We start from the raw sequence: 19162 nt of genomic DNA, 5'->3' as shown, positions 1-19162 counted from the left end.
AGGGTTATCATGTGGACCACCCGTCAAGGTGGTGTAGTGAATAAATAATGATCTTATATGGCAAATAATAACTCAACCATAGCCCTATACCCCTAGCGTAAAACTAACATAAATGTGCTCTCTAAAGTCTTAAACCCCAAGTGAAGACAATATTAATTGAAGAAAATTCAAGGGTGTGCTTTTGAACTTTACAAATAAAAAAGAAAGAAAAACCGGAATTTCATTTCTACACGTTCAACCCTTCAACCGCCCCCCACCCCCACCCCCAATATTATTTCGAATTCTTACTGTATTTTGAAGTCTTCGCCTCTACACTCTCTCCAGATCTCTCATCTCCGAGAGATCGCACAGCCTTTTCCTCTCAATTTGGCCGGAATATTATCGCCGGCGATTCAATCGAACCAAGTCCTCATAGATCATATCCACATCTGATACGCAGTCGTTTTGATCTCTTCTGCCACCACCATGGCGGCCGCTAACGCTCCGATTACTATGAAAGAGGCACTCACGGTATGTGAATATCTCTGTACACTTTGTTGTATACTTGTATGTACATCGATGTATAGATCGTACTTCTACTGTCAATAACCTAGCTCAATTTGAACATTTTGTCTTATTTGTAATCGGTTTTGAGTTATTTACGGTTAATTGATACGTAGAATTGAAATTGGAGCTTCGATGCCTTTGTATTGTGCAGATTTGGTAGATTAGAGGATATATATATTTATTGTATTTATCTGGAGACTAGTTTTATTGTGTAACATTAGGTCTTCACTTTAGTGATAGAAATCGTAGCTCAAGTTCTGATACTGTGTCGTTTTAGTTACCTATCGGTTTGTGTTGGTGTTTTGCTTTGAATTTTGAAGTGATCAGATTTGCTATATGTGCTCTCGGACAGTATTGTCAATAACCTAGCTCAATTTGAACATTTTGTCGTTTTCGCGTTGGTTTTGAGTTATTTAGGGTTAATTGAAACGTAGAAATGAAATTGGAGCTTCTCTGCTTGCCGTATTGTGCAGATTTGTTAGATTAGAGGATGTATGATACTGTATTTCTCCGAGATTAGTTTTATCATGTAACAATAGGTCTCCACTTTAATAATTGAAATCGTAGGTCAACTTGTGATACTCAGCCATTTTAATTACCTATCGGTTTGTGTTGGTGTTTTGATTTGAGTTTTGAAGTGGTCAAATTTGCTATATGTACTTTCGGATTGTTTGGATTTCTAAGATAAACAGATTTATTTTGAATGATATTTTCAGATTAGTGGGAGATATTGATTGATTTGTTGTTTGATGTTACTATGTTAGTTTTGTGGTCCTTGATTGGTGTTGGTTTGAATTATGTGATGTTGCAGTTGCCCAGCGTAGGGATCAGTCCTCAGTTTATCACGTTTACCAATGTCACAATGGAGTCGGATAAGTTCATATGTGTGCGTGAAACATCACCTCAGAACAGTGTGGTGATCATTGATATGAGCATGCCCATGCAGCCGCTGAGGAGGCCAATTACTGCTGACTCTGCTCTCATGAATCCTAATTCCAAGATACTCGCTTTAAAAGGTATCCCTATTTTGGTATTTTCTCTATAAATTGGCACAGTTGACTTTTCATGCACAGTCATATGTTTGACTTTCGTCAAACTTTAAGTTAGCCGTCCATAATGACAAAACAAAGAGAATGTCTGAAACTAACTTTTAGGTATGAATTTAAAGCAAGCATAATTAATATAAAAATATATTAGCACGCAGATCTTTGCAATCCTCTTGTTAGGCTGAAAAGTGACAATAGGTTGCAACATTGAGATATTAATGCAAGTCATGGTGCTTAAAGACTTGCAATTAAGTAGCAAAACAACCTTTTGATACTTCTTCTATTCACAATTCACTATGTCAAGTCAAAAATCCACTATAAGTTCACAGCATAAATGTACCAACGAAGCTTAAAACTCATATGAAGATATAAATGAAGTTATAAGACACTTACAGATGTTTAATATTGAGATCTCAGTATCATGCATTCTGTTTTTACTTCTGTAACTAATGAATGATTCCAATTTTTCAAGCTCAACTGGCGGGAACTACTCAAGACCACTTACAAATATTTAACATCGAGATGAAAGCCAAAATGAAATCCCATCAGATGCCTGAGCAGGTAACAGCAATAAGTTTAAAAATCAATGGTTACAACTTACAGCCCCCTTCTTGTTGTTATTATTATTATTATTATTATTATTATTATTATTATTATTATTATTATTATTATTATTATTATTATTATTATTATTATTTATGTTTTATGATCTTTTTATACGTCTGTCCTCAGGTTGTCTTTTGGAAGTGGATTACCCCTAAGATGTTGGGCATAGTAACCCAAACCTCGGTATATCATTGGTCAATTGAGGGTACGTCACCATCATTTTCTCTGGATTGACATTGCTTACTTATTCTTTCCTTTTTATATGTAAGCTAAAAGTTGTATTTTTGTTTACTTGGTGCTTTGGTACAGGTGATTCTGAGCCCACAAAGATGTTTGATAGAACAGCCAATTTAGCAAACAATCAAATCATTAACTACAGATGTGATCCATCTGAGAAATGGTTGGTGGTGATTGGAATTGCCCCTGGTTCCCCAGAGGTTCGTTGTTATTCTTTGTTTGCATGCCACCATTTTAAAATAAATTCCTTATGCTATACTTTTTAGCAAAACTCTTGCAGTATATCTGTTTATCTTTTAGGCTTGCAATCAGATAGACTATAAATTTGATCTTTTATTAACCTAGTCAGTATTGTTTTTACTCTAATTGCCGACATACAAAGTACACATCCATTAGAACAGTTAGTTCTTAAATGGTCAATGGATGGAATATTAAATAGCTATTGAATCTATCATTTTATTTCTATATTATGCAACTTTATGATGTATTCTCATGTATTATCTACCAGACAAACTATTTTTGCTGACCCAAATTTTAAGCTATAGTAACCTCTCTGCCATTCTGATGTTAACAGAAACCTCAGCTAGTAAAAGGAAACATGCAGCTGTTTTCTGTTGATCAGCAGCGCAGTCAAGCTCTTGAAGCACATGCAGCAGCATTTGCATCTTTCAAGGTACACACGCTTCCCTTTTGTTAATATTATATTAAAAAGGTGTTTATTTTTTATTGTTTTTATTTCTTCGGTTCTTCCCAATCAAGTCAGCCGCATCTGTAATCACATATCCGTATGCCTACCACAGGTTCCTGGAAATGAGAATCCTTCAATTCTTATATCTTTTGCAACGAAAAGCTCTAATGCTGGACAAGTTACATCAAAGCTTCATGTCATTGAGCTTGGTGCCCAACCAGGTTTGTCACTGTCATTTTTTTTTTTGCCTTATATCAGACATACTTTTTAGCTGGTGACTGGTGTCTTGTCTTATATATACAGTGAAAGTTTAAAATACAAAAGGCTCTTAACGTGCGATGGTACGCGACCTACAAAATAACGTGTGTAATTATGATATAACATGCGTAATTCGGGTAAAAACCAACCTATGCATGATTTTATGTTTTGACCATGCGTGATTTCTTCTTCATGCGTAATTAGGGTTTGAATTTTATAACGTGCGTAATTTACTTGTGTGCCGTCGCACGTTAAGGGGCTATTGTCCGATAACCCATCCCTATATATAAATTATATATAGGGGAAGGTTAAAATGAGAACCACCTTGAGTTGTGAGAACCGTGAGAACCTTTGTATACCTATCATTCTGTGTACTGCAGTTTACTAAAATGTCTGTAAACGTATACGGTGGTTTCTTCATTTTTGGTTTCTTATGTTCGGGAACTAATGCCTTTATATTTCTACGTATACAGGCAAACCCTCATTTACTAAGAAACAGGCAGATCTGTTTTTCCCACCTGACTTTGCAGATGACTTTCCAGTTGCAATGCAGGTACTATGTCTGTGCATTATTCTTTTAAACAGGAAGTTCCACTGTGAACTAACATATTAATTTCTGATTTTGCAGATATCCCACAAATATAGTTTGATATATGTAATTACCAAACTAGGGCTTCTGTTCGTGTACGACCTTGAAACGGCTACTGCTGTTTATAGGAATAGGATAAGCCCAGATCCTATCTTCCTTACCTCTGAAGCCTCATCAGTTGGGGGCTTCTATGCTGTAAATAGACGTGGTCAGGTGTTACTTGCAACCGTAAATGAGTCAGCAATAGTGCCTTTTGTCAGTGGCCAAGTAAGTATATCGCTATATACCATCTATGATGAATACACATTTTTTCTTTGTTATGGAATGTGAACCAATTAGTAAATATTGCAGCTGAACAACCTGGAACTTGCTGTCAATCTTGCTAAAAGAGGAAACCTTCCTGGTGCTGAGAACTTGGTAAATCTTTTTTTTCGTCTCTTTTCTATTTCTTAAACCACATTCAAATTCAAATTTAGATTAAAAGCAGGTTGCATTAAAGTTATGATAATGCATGGTTTCAAAGGATCGATTGATTGATTTCTACTTTTCAGGTCGTTCAACGATTTCAAGAACTATTTGCTCAAACCAAGTACAAGGAGGCTGCTGAACTTGCTGCAGAGTCTCCTCAAGGAATTCTCCGTACACCAGATACAGTGGCAAAATTTCAGGTGCTTAGCTGTTTGCTTGTCTAAATATTTATAGCATCACAGGATGTTACCTGTGAAGGGTTTATTTTCTGATTAGGAGGTTCTTTTTACATCTGTGACCGTTTTAAACCCCTTTATGTGTCTCATTGCAGAGTGTACCTGTGCAAGCTGGGCAAACACCGCCATTGTTGCAGTACTTTGGAACCCTATTAACTAAAGGGAAGCTGAATGCTTTCGAGTCGTTGGAGCTATCTCGTCTTGTTGTCAATCAGAACAAGAAGAATCTTTTGGAGAATTGGTTGGCTGAGGACAAGCTGGAATGCAGTGAGGAGCTTGGAGATCTTGTGAAGGTATTCAAACATGAATACTTTATTTGTGTAAAAGATTGTTCTCGTCTAGTCACCTTATTTAAATATATCTTATGGTCAAAACTTCATTTCTTTAATTGTAGACCGTGGACAATGATCTTGCATTGAAAATTTACATCAAAGCAAGAGCTACACCAAAAGTTGTTGCAGCTTTTGCCGAGCGGAGGGAGTTTGACAAAATTTTAATTTACTCCAAACAGGTAGGCACAACTTCTTTTTTACAGTTTTAGTAACTGTAGGTGTTCTAGTAGAGTTTTACTTCCTATGTGCCATAAACTATCCTATAATTGCTTATAATCCCGATGCAGGTTGGGTACACACCTGATTATTTGTTCCTTCTGCAAACGATTCTTCGATCAGATCCTCAGGTTCTAGAGCTTTCTCAGTAAAAAAAAAGTTTTACATTTTATTTCAATTTTCACTTGGAATATAAATGTCTTTCTTGAACGTCTTGAAAATTGCAATTGACATTTTGTGTTGCTTTTCGCAGGGTGCTGTTAATTTTGCCTTGATGATGTCCCAAATGGAGGGAGGTTGTCCAGTTGATTATAACACAATTACAGATCTTTTTCTTCAGGTAAATTTAACCATAACGACACTGAATTTGCTTATTATGTCTCATATAATTTAAACCGATTTTAAATGCTATTTTTTTCTATCTCATCTTTTCAGAGGAACTTAATACGTGAGGCAACAGCTTTCCTCTTGGATGTCCTTAAGCCCAATCTGCCTGAACATGCTCACCTGCAAACCAAGGTTCATGTCATTGATTCTATTATATGTTCAGTTATTCACACTCATAGCACATGCACACTTGTATATATGTAACCGAGTAAAAACTCTCAAAAATTATACTTTGCAACAGGTTCTCGAAATCAATCTTGTGACATTCCCTAATGTTGCTGATGCCATATTAGCAAATGGGATGTTCAGTCACTATGATCGTCCTCGTATTGCTCAACTTTGTGAGAAAGCAGGCCTTTTTGTCCGAGCCCTTCAGGTTGGCTAATAAATAGGATCTAAAACGATAGCGATTGGAGAGTAAAGAAACTTGTCTTGATTGGAACTTTGATTTTTTGCAGCATTACAGCGAGTTGCCAGATATCAAACGTGTCATCGTCAACACTCATGCAATTGAGCCCCAGGTTTGTCTATTGCTGGACCTGTTTACTTTACGTTTCGAGGACTATCACCCAACTAACTATTTTTTTTCTTCAGTCTCTAGTAGAATTTTTTGGGACTCTATCAAAGGAGTGGGCCCTGGAGTGCATGAAGGATCTTTTGCTGGTCAATCTAAGGGGTAATCTTCAGATAATTGTTCAGGTAAATAACAACTCTTGTTTTTTTGCGAACTATTTTTGAAGTAAAACCAAGGAAAGTATAAGTTGGTTAAATTTCTGTGCTTCTGTTCTATAAAAATCTAGGTTGCCAAAGAATACTGCGAGCAGCTGGGTGTTGATGCATGTATCAAACTCTTTGAGCAATTTAAATCATATGAAGGCTTATACTTCTTTTTGGGGTCGTATTTGAGTTCCAGGTAAGCTAGTTTAACGTAATACCTATTTATGCAAAACTCTGTATTAACTAATGTTTAATATCACAGCGAGGATCCTGATATCCACTTTAAGTACATTGAGGCAGCTGCAAAGACTGGACAAATCAAGGAAGTTGAGCGGGTAACAAGAGAATCTAACTTTTATGATGCCGAGAAGACCAAGAACTTCCTAATGGAAGCCAAGCTTCCTGATGCAAGGCCGTTGATTAATGTGTGTGACCGTTTTGGCTTTGTCCCTGATCTCACTCACTATCTCTATACCAACAACATGCTCCGTTATATTGAAGGTTATGTTCAGAAGGTACATCAATCTTTGTTGTTCGTATTTAAGTAGGGTTGGCAAAATGGGCGGGTTGGGTAATGGATCAAAAGAGGTAGTTTTAATTTTTTTTTAGTAGTTTGTATGCCAAATATGATTGCAAAACTTATATTATTTCGATAATTATAATATATTTGAATAAAATGATTTAAGATGTTATATGCATTTACAAATATACTTCGGGTGACTTTTGACTCGTTTGACCCATTAGACTCGTTTCATGTTTCACTATTTTTGTCTTGTTTTACCCATTAAGAAATTATAACCAAATCAACCTGTTCATAAGTAAATGGGTTGAAATTAGCACCACTTAATGGCTTGCACTTTGCAAAAGCTTATGTATCTGATATAACTTATGTGATATTTGACAGGTCAACCCCGGGAACGCACCTTTAGTTGTAGGACAGCTTCTAGATGATGAGTGTCCTGAGGATTTCATCAAAGGTTTGATTCTATCTGTTCGTTCTCTGCTTCCAGTTGAGCCCCTTGTGGATGAGTGTGAGAAGAGGTATGTAAATATGTTGTCTGTAGGCTTTATTGTTTATTTTTTGTGTTTGTTATATGATAGAAGGCATTCTTATGTTATTTGCTCATGGTTTTCCAGGAACCGTCTGCGGTTACTAACTCAGTTTTTGGAGCATCTTGTGAGTGAAGGAAGCCAAGATGTGCATGTTCACAATGCGTTGGGTAAAATTATCATAGATAGCAATAACAATCCAGAGCATTTCCTCACCACCAATCCCTATTATGATTCACGCGTTGTCGGTAAATACTGTGAGAAGCGTGATCCTACACTTGCTGTTGTTGCCTACCGTAGAGGTCAATGTGATGAAGAACTTGTCAATGTCACTAACAAGAATTCTCTCTTCAAGTTGCAAGCCAGGTACATAACTTCTTCGGTTTAGATGTGGTATTCTCCAACCCATTAATTAAAAGTGGGCCAATTTTGGATGCTCTTTATCTCAAAAGGGTCAAATCCAAAAGTATAACACAAAAGTTAAACCTATCAAACATTGCCTAAAGTCTGATTTTAATGCATACAGCCTCCTGATTTCTTCTTCTATTCAGAGATTTTTGTTATTATTCTAGTAATATTGTATTCGTAATAATAGCTAACAAATTAACTCTTTATGGAAGTTTCAAGGGCACTTTTAAGAGAAACCCTATGGACTTCATTTTTTTTTTGCAAGATTACGTCTTTGAACTTTGTTTTTTCATAATTTAATCTCTTAACTTCAAATTTTTTGCATGGCTAAATCAGGTAACTTGTTAAAATTTAACAGGATGACCATTTTTGCATGATTAAATCTCTTAACTTGTTTAAAAGGAGCGCTTTTCGTTCGGTTTTATAAGTTAATGGATTTAGTCACGCATGAATAAAGTTAGGGATTTAATCACACTAAAAAAATTGGAAGTCCACAGGGTTTCTCCCTAGTAATATCTATAGAAAACGGGGGCATAAATGTGTTTGGGGGGCCACTTTACTAGTTTCTATTACTAATGAAAATTATAGTCTTTCCTGAGGACTTTTCAACTAATACTGTTTTTGAATTTAGATACGTTGTCGAGCGAATGGATGCTGATCTCTGGGATAAGGTTCTCAACCCCGAGAACGAATACAGAAGGCAACTTATTGATCAAGTCGTCTCTACCGCTTTGCCTGAAACCCAAAGCCCTGAGCAGGTTTCTGCAGCTGTTAAGGCTTTCATGACTGCTGATCTTCCCCACGAGCTAATCGAGCTTCTTGAGAAAATCGTTCTTCAAAACTCCGCTTTCAGTGGAAACTTCAACCTTCAAAACCTGCTCATTTTAACCGCCATTAAAGCTGACCCATCACGAGTCATGGACTACATCAACAGATTAGACAACTTTGACGGTCCTGCAGTTGGTGAGGTGGCTGTAGAAGCACAACTGTATGAAGAAGCATTTGCAATATTTAAAAAGTTCAACTTAAACGTGCAAGCAGTAAACGTTCTATTGGATAATATCCAAAGTATTCCACGCGCTGAAGAGTTTGCCTTCCGTGTTGAAGAAGATGCTGTCTGGAGCCAGGTGGCGAAAGCTCAACTAAGAGAAGGGCTAGTAAGTGAGGCGATAGAGTCATTCATTCGAGCCGATGACGCGACACAATTCTTGGATGTTATTCGTGCTTCTGAAGACACCGAATGCTACAATGATTTGGTGAAATATCTACTAATGGTTAGACAAAAGATCAAAGAGCCGAAGGTGGATAGTGAGCTCATATACGCGTATGCCAAAATTGATAGGTTGAGTGACATCGAGGAGTTCATTCTCATGCCTAATGTTGCTAACCTCCAAAACGTTGGTGATCGTTTGTTTGATGAAGCGTTGTATGAAGCTGCTAAGATAATATATGCTTTTATCTCCAACTGGGCCAAGCTTGCTGTCACACTTGTGAGGCTACAACAGTTTCAAGGTGCTGTTGATGCTGCTCGTAAAGCCAATAGTGCAAAGACATGGAAAGAAGTTTGCTTTGCTTGTGTTGATGCAGAAGAGTTCCGCTTGGCTCAAATTTGTGGTCTCAATATTATTGTTCAGGTGATATTTCTATTCTTCAATCGAGGTAGCAAAATGGGCGAGTTGGGTAATATAATTTGGGTCAAAACAGGCTGGCTTGGTTGACCCAAAGTCCTTTGTTAAAGTTTTTCAGATTTTAAATATAGTTGCCGTGTTATACTGATTATGGAAAGTATTCACTTTTAATCAACTGATTTTGGAGGTTATTTTTTTATTCAATCATTCACAAGTGATCCTTTGTTAAAGGAGTACATGTTTTTGTACAATAGAGTTGGAATGACCCAACACTTTTGACCATTTTTTAGAAACTGTTGTAAATAATTGGTTTGTTAAGTATGGTTAGAAAAAAATGTGTTATTAATAATTTTTTAATAAAATTGAGAAACTTTAATTACAAGTACACTTTTGCGTGACTCTTGACCCATTTCATATAGCTATGTATCTTTATATATACACGTCTGACCCGTTAGAGATGAAAATATAACCCAAAAACGGCCCATGCTAGAGGTGCATCAATCGGTTCATTTCCCTAACTGGTTTTTTTTTTTTTTTTTTTTTTTTTTTTTTTTTTTTTGCTTTAACCGGGTTATTGCATTATTGGTTATTACTTTAATTGGTTCAGTTAATAACTGGTTATTTTCGGTTTATTAACAGGTTTCTGTTAATAAACCGGTTTTTTGCCCACCTCTAGCCCATGCATAAGTAAATGGGTTAGAAATTGCGATTTCCATCAGATATCCATTTTAGGTCCGATGTAGTTTTGTTTTTCTTGAAGCTTTAAGATGCAAAAGTTTTACCAAGGTTATAGGTGGTTTTGTGGACCATTTTATGTATAGTTTATATTTCTGTTTTGTTATAAAGGAATTGCAAGTTTCTTATTTCTGGAATATGTAGGTGGATGATCTGGAAGAGGTGAGTGACTACTACCAAAACAGAGGATGCTTCAACGAGCTAATATCTCTAATGGAGAGTGGTCTAGGTTTGGAACGTGCTCACATGGGCATCTTCACAGAGTTAGGTGTTCTTTACGCCAGATACCGTCACGAGAAGCTTATGGAACACATTAAACTTTTCTCAACTCGTTTAAATATCCCAAAACTAATCCGTGCTTGTGATGAACAACACCATTGGAAAGAACTCACCTATTTGTATATCCAATATGATGAGTTTGATAATGCTGCAACTACTGTCATGAATCATTCTCCAGAAGCTTGGGATCATATGCAGTTCAAGGATATTATCGTCAAAGTAGCAAACGTTGAGCTTTATTACAAGTCTGTTCACTTTTATCTCCAAGAACATCCTGATCTTATCAATGATGTTCTCAATGTTCTTGCACTACGTGTTGACCATACTCGTGTCGTCGACATTATGCGCAAGGTTTGTGGAACTTCAGTTATATATTGCTTTTGTAAACTTGTATGGTGTTTAGGCCTGTAAACGAACCGAACGTTCATGAACTGCTCGTGAACTTGTTCGGCGGGAAGTTCGTTTATTTAATAAATGAATGAACATGAACACAATTTTTTGTTCATTTAATTAAATGAAAGAACATGAATACACATTTTGTTCGTTTATTTGTGTTCGTGAACGTTCGTTTATTTACATAAGTAATTATATTTATATATACATTAAACATAAAAGGAACTTTCTAACTACTTATATAAATTTAACTAACTGTTAATTGTCTTTCTAGTAATAAAAATGGGGTTTCCAATGGAATATATCGTAATTAATCACTAATTTATATAAAAAATTACTTTATGTTCGTTTATGTTTAGTTAATTATGTTCATTTATGTTTGTTCAATTGTATTGTTTATTGTTTTTTAAATTATGTTCGTTTAAGTTTGTTTTTTTATGTTCGTTTACGTTCGTGAACGGTTCGTTTAGGTTTTAAACGAACAGGGACATGCCTCTGTTCGTGTTCCGTTCGGTTCATTTACAGGCCTAATGGTGTTTCTGACTATATGCAGGCGGGACAGCTTCCTCTTGTGAAACCATACATGGTTGCAGTTCAGAGCAATAACGTGTCTGCTGTTAACGAGGCGTTAAATGAAATATATGTTGAAGAGGAAGACTATGATAGATTACGTGAATCTATTGATTTACATGATAACTTTGACCAGATCGGCCTGGCACAGAAGGTTAGTTATACACTAAAACTTCATGTTCATTATGTGTGTTTGTGTTTACTTGCATCAAGTCTGTATTGAATAAATTTATATTTTGGCAGATTGAGAAACACGAGCTACTTGAGATGAGACGTGTTGCAGCGTATATCTACAAGAAGGCAGGCAGATGGAAGCAATCAATTGCATTATCCAAAAAGGACAAGGTGTACAAAGATGCCATGGAGACCGCCTCACAATCTGGAGATCGTGAGCTTGCTGAAGAGTTGCTTGTTTATTTCATTGAGCAGGTACAACGACTTTACATAATATCTTTTTATATTTATTTATGCCATTTTCGTCCCTAAGGATTGGCCAGTTTTGCGACTTTCGTCCAAAGTTTTGTTTTTTTGCATCTTGATCCAAAAGGTTTGAAATCTTGCCATTTTCACCTGGCTCATTAACTCCATCCATTTTTCTCCGTTAAGTCAGGGGTATTTTCGTCTTTTTTGTTACCTTAAAGGGCAATCCGGTCTTTGAATACTTGTACATTATGCTAAATGCTTGTACATAAAGTAAAAAAGACGGAATTGCTTGTTAAGCTAACAAAAAAGATGGAAATAACCCTGACTTAACGGAGAAAATGGATGGAGTTAATGAGCCGGATGAAAATGGCAAGATTTCAAGCCTTTTGGATCTAGATGCGAAAAACAAACCTTTGGACGAAAGTCGCCAAAACCTCAGGGACGAAAATGGCATTAAACTCTTTATTTTTTCTGAGCAAGGTTCTGCCAAATATTAGTTCCTTGAGAGGACTTTGAGTGAATCCGTAACGTTTTTTTGATTTACTTGCTTGTGTAGGGAAAGAAAGAATGCTTTGCTTCTTGTCTCTTTGTTTGCTATGATTTAATTCGTCCAGATGTTGCCGTTGAACTGGCCTGGTTGAACAACATGATCGATTTTGCTTTCCCATATCTGCTTCAGGTAACTCTAATCTTGGGAAAACTGGTCCGGTCTCGTAAGGGATCAAAATAGACCGTTTTAGAAAAGTATCAATTTGGTTCAAGTAAATCAAGCTGCGTTTATTTGGTTTTCTTGCAGTTTATCCGCGAATATACTGGCAAGGTTGATGAACTAATCAAGGACAAGATCGAAGCGGCGAAGGAGAGTAAAGCTAAGGAGAATGAAGAGCAGGATATCGTTAAGCAACAGGTTTTTGCTTTTTTCGTTTAATATTTTTTTTATCATCACTATGTACAGTAAATGGAAGTTACTGATGACTATGCATTGGTTGGTTGCAGAACATGTACGCCCAACTACTGCCACTCGCTCTACCTGCACCACCAGGTATGATGGGTGGCGCTGGATATGGTCAACCAGGACCACCACCGCCAATGGGTGGAATGGGAATGCCGCCAATGCCACCGCCGTTTGGCATGCCTCCGATGGGTTCTTACTGATTTTGTGATGGTGAAGAGGAGAAATTTACATGGGTTCCACTTAGTACGGACAACTTTCTTGTGGTTAATAATAGAATAATAATGAGTATCGTTATGTGTTTTTGTAGCGTGTGGATAAGCTTTTCTTGTAATTCTTTGGGTAGCCATAGCTGAGGCATTTTATTTTTGTTGTTGCTGCTGGTAGCGCAGCGTGACGGGTATAATTATGTATTGTGTACTAGATGAATGGGTGTATATGGTACTTTTTCCATGCTTTCATATCTGTGCTGACCTAAATAATTTCGTTCCAACCCTTTTTTGATTTGTATAATTTTGTTTTGGATTCAACTCATGTCACTTGATTCATTTTATGTTTTCGGTTTGGTTTAGTTTTATTGAGTTAACCGGTTCAGAATTTTTAAACTTTTGACAAGCCAATCGAGACACTGTATCTAATTCGGTAGTAGGGCATGTTTGGATGGGCTTCTCAAAATGACTTATTAGCTTATTAGCTTATTGATAAGTCAATAAGCTATTTTTATGTTTGGATAATGGATAAGTCCTTTTTGAAATAGCTTAAAGCAAAGAAGGAAATTGAAGGTTTTGAAAAGCCAAGAATTCCTGACTTTTGGATCCAAAAGTGACTTTTCAAAAATGAAATTACCAATATAACCCTTCTTTACCCCCTTATATCTAAAAGAATGCTCATTTTAGTCATTTTACATCAATAAGCTAATCCAAACACTTTTTTTTTAAAACTCCTTTTCAAAAAGTCCTTTTTCCAAAAGTCCTTTTCCCAAAAGTCCTTTTTTACCTCTAATAAGCTTAGCCAAACATGCCCGTAGTATGAATAGAACTCAAAACTAAATTATCACTTCGATTTTATGGTTATTTGATTTAGTTTTGGTTTTGCTGTTGCAGCCGATGCACAATAACACGAGAAATTATGCCTAGTTTTGCTTTGTTGAACCAACGCCTCGTGCCTCAAATGCTTATAAGCCATGACCTTTTCTTTTCCTTTTTTCTTTTTTTTTTTTTTAATATTTTGACCTAACCTTTGTAAAAAAATTTCTTTTTGCAATATTCACACTTGATTCAGCTATTTAGACCTAAATAAGCTTATTTTGATTTTCGATCCAAGTATGATTATGACTTGTAGTTGCCTTACTACATTGCTTAACTTCTGGTTTGTGACTTATTTTATGCTATATTGACCTTAAAAGGTATAAATTGATAAAGTTTTATCTAATTTTGAGCTTTTAAACATTCCAAGCCAAACCAACTGCAAGTACAAAAGAAAAATTATACCTTCATCATTAGATGAAGCTTTGCCCGAAGTGGCGCACGTTGGAGCCCTCCATTGTAGTAGAAGAAGCTAGGAGGAGAGGTAAGTGGAAGTGTGTATAAATCGAGACGCAGTCAAAGGACGGCGAAAGGGTTCCAAATGATGGCGGAAAGAAGCCAATGGACAGCGTAAAGAAGCTAAGGTGGTTGGTTGCAAGAACAAATCGTTAAAGCCCGAGGAGATTGCTGATGGCGGAGATCAACCGTTGAAAATACCAGCTTCGTTGTTTTTGAAATCCAATTGGCTCGTATGGATAGATTCATTATTTTGTGGATTTATGATCACACAGCCTCAAACCAATTACATTCTAATAGCTAAGCATGTGATCCGTATGACTGTCACAACAATGTTGATATAAACTTGTATGCTTCATGTTTGGTTTATATTAACATATTTCGAAAAGACGCACCACTCAGGTTCTTTAGTTATTCAAAATCCATTTGTGTAGCTATCACATTGTGTAGTGCAGTTTACTACTATATATTTGTGAACATACGTGGTGGATTCTTCCTCATATTTGGTTTCTTAACTAACGCCCTTTTATTTTCACATATAGACAAACCTTCATTATCCAAGAAACATTTATATGAGTTTATTAGCCTTATATCATTAATTGGTCATTATTGATTGATGTAATTACCCTTACTAGACCAATTATACGATGAACATAATTTACTCTTACTAGATAAAAGATAATGGCCATTATTATCATTTATATAGTAAATGACCAATGATTTTATTATCCCTATATCAATTGGTAATTATTCAATGGACGTAATTACCTTTACTAGATAGACGTCAATGATTTTATTACCCCTATATCAATTGGTAATTATTCGATGGACGTAATTACCTTTACTAGATAGACATAAAATTTCCCCTTAGGTGTGTAAATACAGATTAAAGGTTAATTTTAACACCACCATCACAAAATTGTCCTTCTCTCTATCTCTAACAAATTCATGAATTTCATTCAACTTGCCTAAGCCATCCTAACCGTACACCCTAAACGGGAACTCGATCAATTAAGACATGTCTATCTCCATATCTCTCTCTGATGTTTCTGGATTATTAGTTACACATGTTCTATTTTCTTGTTTCTATTGTGTTTTGATTAAAAAATTGATCAAAACCCCTAATACTGGATAAATTAACTGCATTATTTACAGTAGAAAGAAATCGTCAATATATATTACATGAAATTACAGAATGTGTTTCCGAGTTAATTAAGATTTAAGAGAGAAAAGAAATGATCCCCCTCCTTTTCTTTTCTTTTCTCTCCATTTCCTTTCAAATTGGAAGGATGAATTTTAGGCCAAAAAACTCTCTTTTCTCCTTCTTTTCTCTCCTTTAATGAAACTATGGAACCCAACTAAAAATTATTTCCTTCCAAATCCTTTCTTTTCTCTTCTTTAACAAAACTCGGGAACATAAAAGACTAATAACATTAATTAAAACTCCTCCTCAAGTTTGAGCATAGACGTTAATTAAAACTTCGGCTCTTCGAGTTGGAGCATGGGAGTGGGTGGCCCAACCAAAGTCTTGTACCATTGCTGGTCAGCAAACACAATAACCAGTTTTTTGGGCACCTTCTCATCTGGTATTCGGAAATGCATCTCAATAGGAATCACACCACGACGAATGTAAAAGAATTTGTGTCCAATCGTGTAAACTCTTGGGAGGAATTTTACTACAAGGAAGAACGTTCCCAGTGCGAGAATTGAAGGAGTAGAAACCAACAGTAACGAAGACGTAGAAATCAGGTTTTGCGCTCGGTAAATAAACTCAAAATGAATAATCCGAGGCATGACGACAGGGCTGATCTGAGAAATGTGGAACCCATACCTAGTAAGAATGTCTCCGAGGAATTTTGTAATGGGTAACTAGAAATTACCCTCCTTAAAAAGGCAACATATAACGTCATGTATCCAGGAGGAGCGTCGGTGGCTGTACTCTCAGGTGGAGGGAACGTGGCCCCCAGCTTACTGGAAACTGGAAATTCCGACAAATCTGCTGGAACTCGTCATCTTTCCAGTTAATAATCGCCTGATCTGCTCTTTGGGGTTCTTTCGACTTCTTTCCTTTACCAGACGCCTCAGGTTTGGATGAAGTCGACATATTCAAAGATCGGTGATGTATGAGGTGAGTTCAAGATTTGGGTGCGACTTTTATGGAAGAGATTATGAGAGAATTCGAAAGATGGAAGTTAGAAGGTTTTCTTCAACTATGAAGGGCCTCCAGTATTTATACCCATCACATTTAATGCAATGGGGAATAGTACCGACAAGTGGGGAGTCTCTTCCAATGGGCGAGTGACATGTCAGGCGGGGGAAACTGAAAAAAAACGCCAGTTTAGGGAGCGTGGCAGCCACGCATGTAACGTTCCACATTTCTGTACTTTCCATACTTAGAAAGTTGTATTTGCATTTCTATTTTTAGAAACTTGTAATCGTGCCGTTCGTGGTTCATTTCCAATCTTGCAATCTGAGGCTTTGATCATAATGGAAATTCATTTTATACAATACGTGTTACCTTTCATATTTGTGTTATATATGCAATCAATCTTTAAATACGGGTTTATACACAAAACCGAGACTTAAAATACACTTGGATACCTAAAAACAAGTTAAAATACAAGAAAACGGTATAAAATAACTTAGTTACAAAGTGCACTGAATAAAACTGAGCAAAACCAAAAGCTTTTCCACCTCCTTCCTTCTCCAATCACCTTGCACCCTTATTTAGCCAATTAGATTTCACCCTTTTCCATCTTCTTTCTCCTCCAATCTCCTTCGACCATTCTTTATCCAATCATATTTCACCCTTTTCCACCTCCTTTCTCCTCCAATCACCTACCACCTTCATTAACACTCAAACCCTAATCACCACTTATAAATACAAGCCTCCACCACCTTCAAAACACTTTCCACACACCTAAGACCGTGGGGTATGGTGGGGCGGGGGTTTGGGGCATGGGTTGACACGTGGCTTGGGTGGGCTTCGCTGGGCTGACCCACATTGAAGACGGTATGGTGGGGCGGGGGTTTGGGGCGTGGCCAGCCCAAACAAATTTAAATTTTTTAATAATGTTTTTTAAATAAAGGAAATTAGATAAAAAAAAATTCCTAGTGCTTGTAATATTTTTTCTTTATCTCTTCTCTCGTCTCCAACATTAGTTCCAACTCTTCACCTGATAGGTGATCGATGGGCTGGGCTAGAAATTTCATATCATCTCGTCTTGTTTCAGGGCATCCCTAGCTTTTTTGCTCTTCTGAATTTCGGCCCTTTGTTGTTGAAATACGTTGAATGTATCTAACTTGCATGCAATGTCTTCCAATTGATCGCTGTATACTCCCCTACGCAAGCCCGAACTCCCAACTGAAGGCGATGGCGTACCCGATCTTGATTTTTAAGCGCGCCTTTTTGCGGCAACTCTTCCGTATTCTGGCCGGTTTGGCGAATCATCCACATAGTCCTCCAACTCTTGATCTCGTGCATCCGATTGGGCTTGGGACGAGGGTGTCCTTGACCTTTTGGAAGACGTGTTAGTTTCGCTACCACTAGGGATATTCGCCCACTTGGGATGGAACTTACGAATGTCCCAACAATGCATGAAACGGAACTCGCTCCCCACATTCGTTGTGTATGTAACCAATGCATTTGTCACAAAGTCAGCTTCGGTTTCACCACTTTTGGGGTTTTGCTTTGCCTTATGTAAATAACCACTAAATTTGGTGAGTTGCCCATTTATCTCGGTCCACTTCGAGGATAAGCTATCATTTTCACGATAAAGATCCCTTTCCATTTCTTCATGGAATGCTTTATTGATCGCGTCCCACAAATGGTTTCTATGTTGAGAATTTCCTATTTTAATAAAAACAACATTTAATATAGTACAAAGCTATATAATAAAAAACATAAATATTAAAATAAGGGCTACAAAATTTTTAAAAAACCTAAAGTTGGATGTAGAGATTTCTAAACCCAAGCACTCGCCAATGCAACTTCTTTTTTAAGGACCAATTTATTGTTTTCGTTTGGCGCTTTCAAGTGCTTTCTCGGCCTCGGTTTTTTTCTTGTGACTTCTCTTCTTGATGGGTTTGGATGCGGAAGGACCATCGATGGGGGGTTGAGTTTCGGGGACGGTTTCAGTTTGGGAAAGGTTGATGGGCGTTTGTGAAAGGTTGGTGGGCGTTTGTGGAATCGGGCTAGGTATAGAATCGTCGGTGTGAGGGAAGTTAGTATACAAACGATTCGAGAGAAACGATGCGTAACCAGCCATATCCGGCATAGGGGAGTGTATTAAAAAGGGGGCAATTGGACGATTGGATGGTGGGCTAGGTGTTTCTTATAATGACCACGGATTGTTCGGGTCAAAACCACGATTATGAGGATTCATTTTTCGTATTGTGGTTGGATGAGATTTTTTTTAAAAAATAAGATAGAGATGATTATAGAAGAGGTGGAGTAGTTGTGGAAAAAAATGAATAGAAGTGTGAGTTTTATAGTGAAAAAATAATTTTTTTTACACATAGCCGTTGGTCAACGGGTAGCCCAAACAGCTACTTGTCTTGGCCAATGAGATCTCGCCATGTCATCTGGATAGCCCCGCCCAACGCCCGGGCTAAAACCCCCGCCCAAGGGGCCACGCCGAAACCCAATCCCACCCGGGGTGGTGACTTGGGCATTTGTACCCAACCCACACCCCAACCCTCGCCCCATACCCCATAGTCTAAGCTCCTCTCAAGTTCTCTAATCCTCTCAAATATCTCAAAGAAAGAAAAAAACATTCAAGTGTTCTAAGTAAGTTTTCACTCACTTTTCTTCACATTTCTTCTTCTTTCTTTTTCAAACTACTTGGATAACCTCTA

General features: G+C 37.1%; 1 protein-coding gene across 1 annotated transcript; it reads left to right on the top strand.

Moving 5' to 3' along the window:
- The first annotated feature begins 296 nt into the window (after nucleotides 1–296).
- LOC110872682 (clathrin heavy chain 1) lies at nucleotides 297–13257 on the top strand. Its single transcript, XM_022121537.2, has 30 exons — nucleotides 297–510; nucleotides 1358–1562; nucleotides 2065–2153; nucleotides 2325–2403; nucleotides 2508–2635; nucleotides 3010–3108; nucleotides 3236–3344; nucleotides 3855–3934; nucleotides 4010–4237; nucleotides 4322–4387; nucleotides 4522–4638; nucleotides 4770–4967; nucleotides 5069–5185; nucleotides 5294–5353; nucleotides 5476–5562; nucleotides 5658–5741; nucleotides 5851–5985; nucleotides 6068–6130; nucleotides 6204–6308; nucleotides 6410–6522; nucleotides 6589–6841; nucleotides 7231–7367; nucleotides 7464–7742; nucleotides 8416–9418; nucleotides 10292–10777; nucleotides 11373–11543; nucleotides 11633–11818; nucleotides 12369–12491; nucleotides 12609–12719; nucleotides 12809–13257. The coding sequence occupies exons 1-30, from the start codon at nucleotides 466–468 to the stop codon at nucleotides 12965–12967; spliced, it is 5115 nt and encodes a 1704-aa protein (XP_021977229.1). The 5' UTR covers nucleotides 297–465; the 3' UTR covers nucleotides 12968–13257.
- Nucleotides 13258–19162: the final 5905 nt, after the last annotated feature.

Source organism: Helianthus annuus, chromosome 8, assembly GCF_002127325.2.
Source record: "Helianthus annuus cultivar XRQ/B chromosome 8, HanXRQr2.0-SUNRISE, whole genome shotgun sequence".
NCBI lineage: Eukaryota > Viridiplantae > Streptophyta > Magnoliopsida > Asterales > Asteraceae > Helianthus > Helianthus annuus.
Note: the sequence above shows the minus strand (reverse complement) of the source record. Positions and strands in the feature narration are given on the sequence as shown.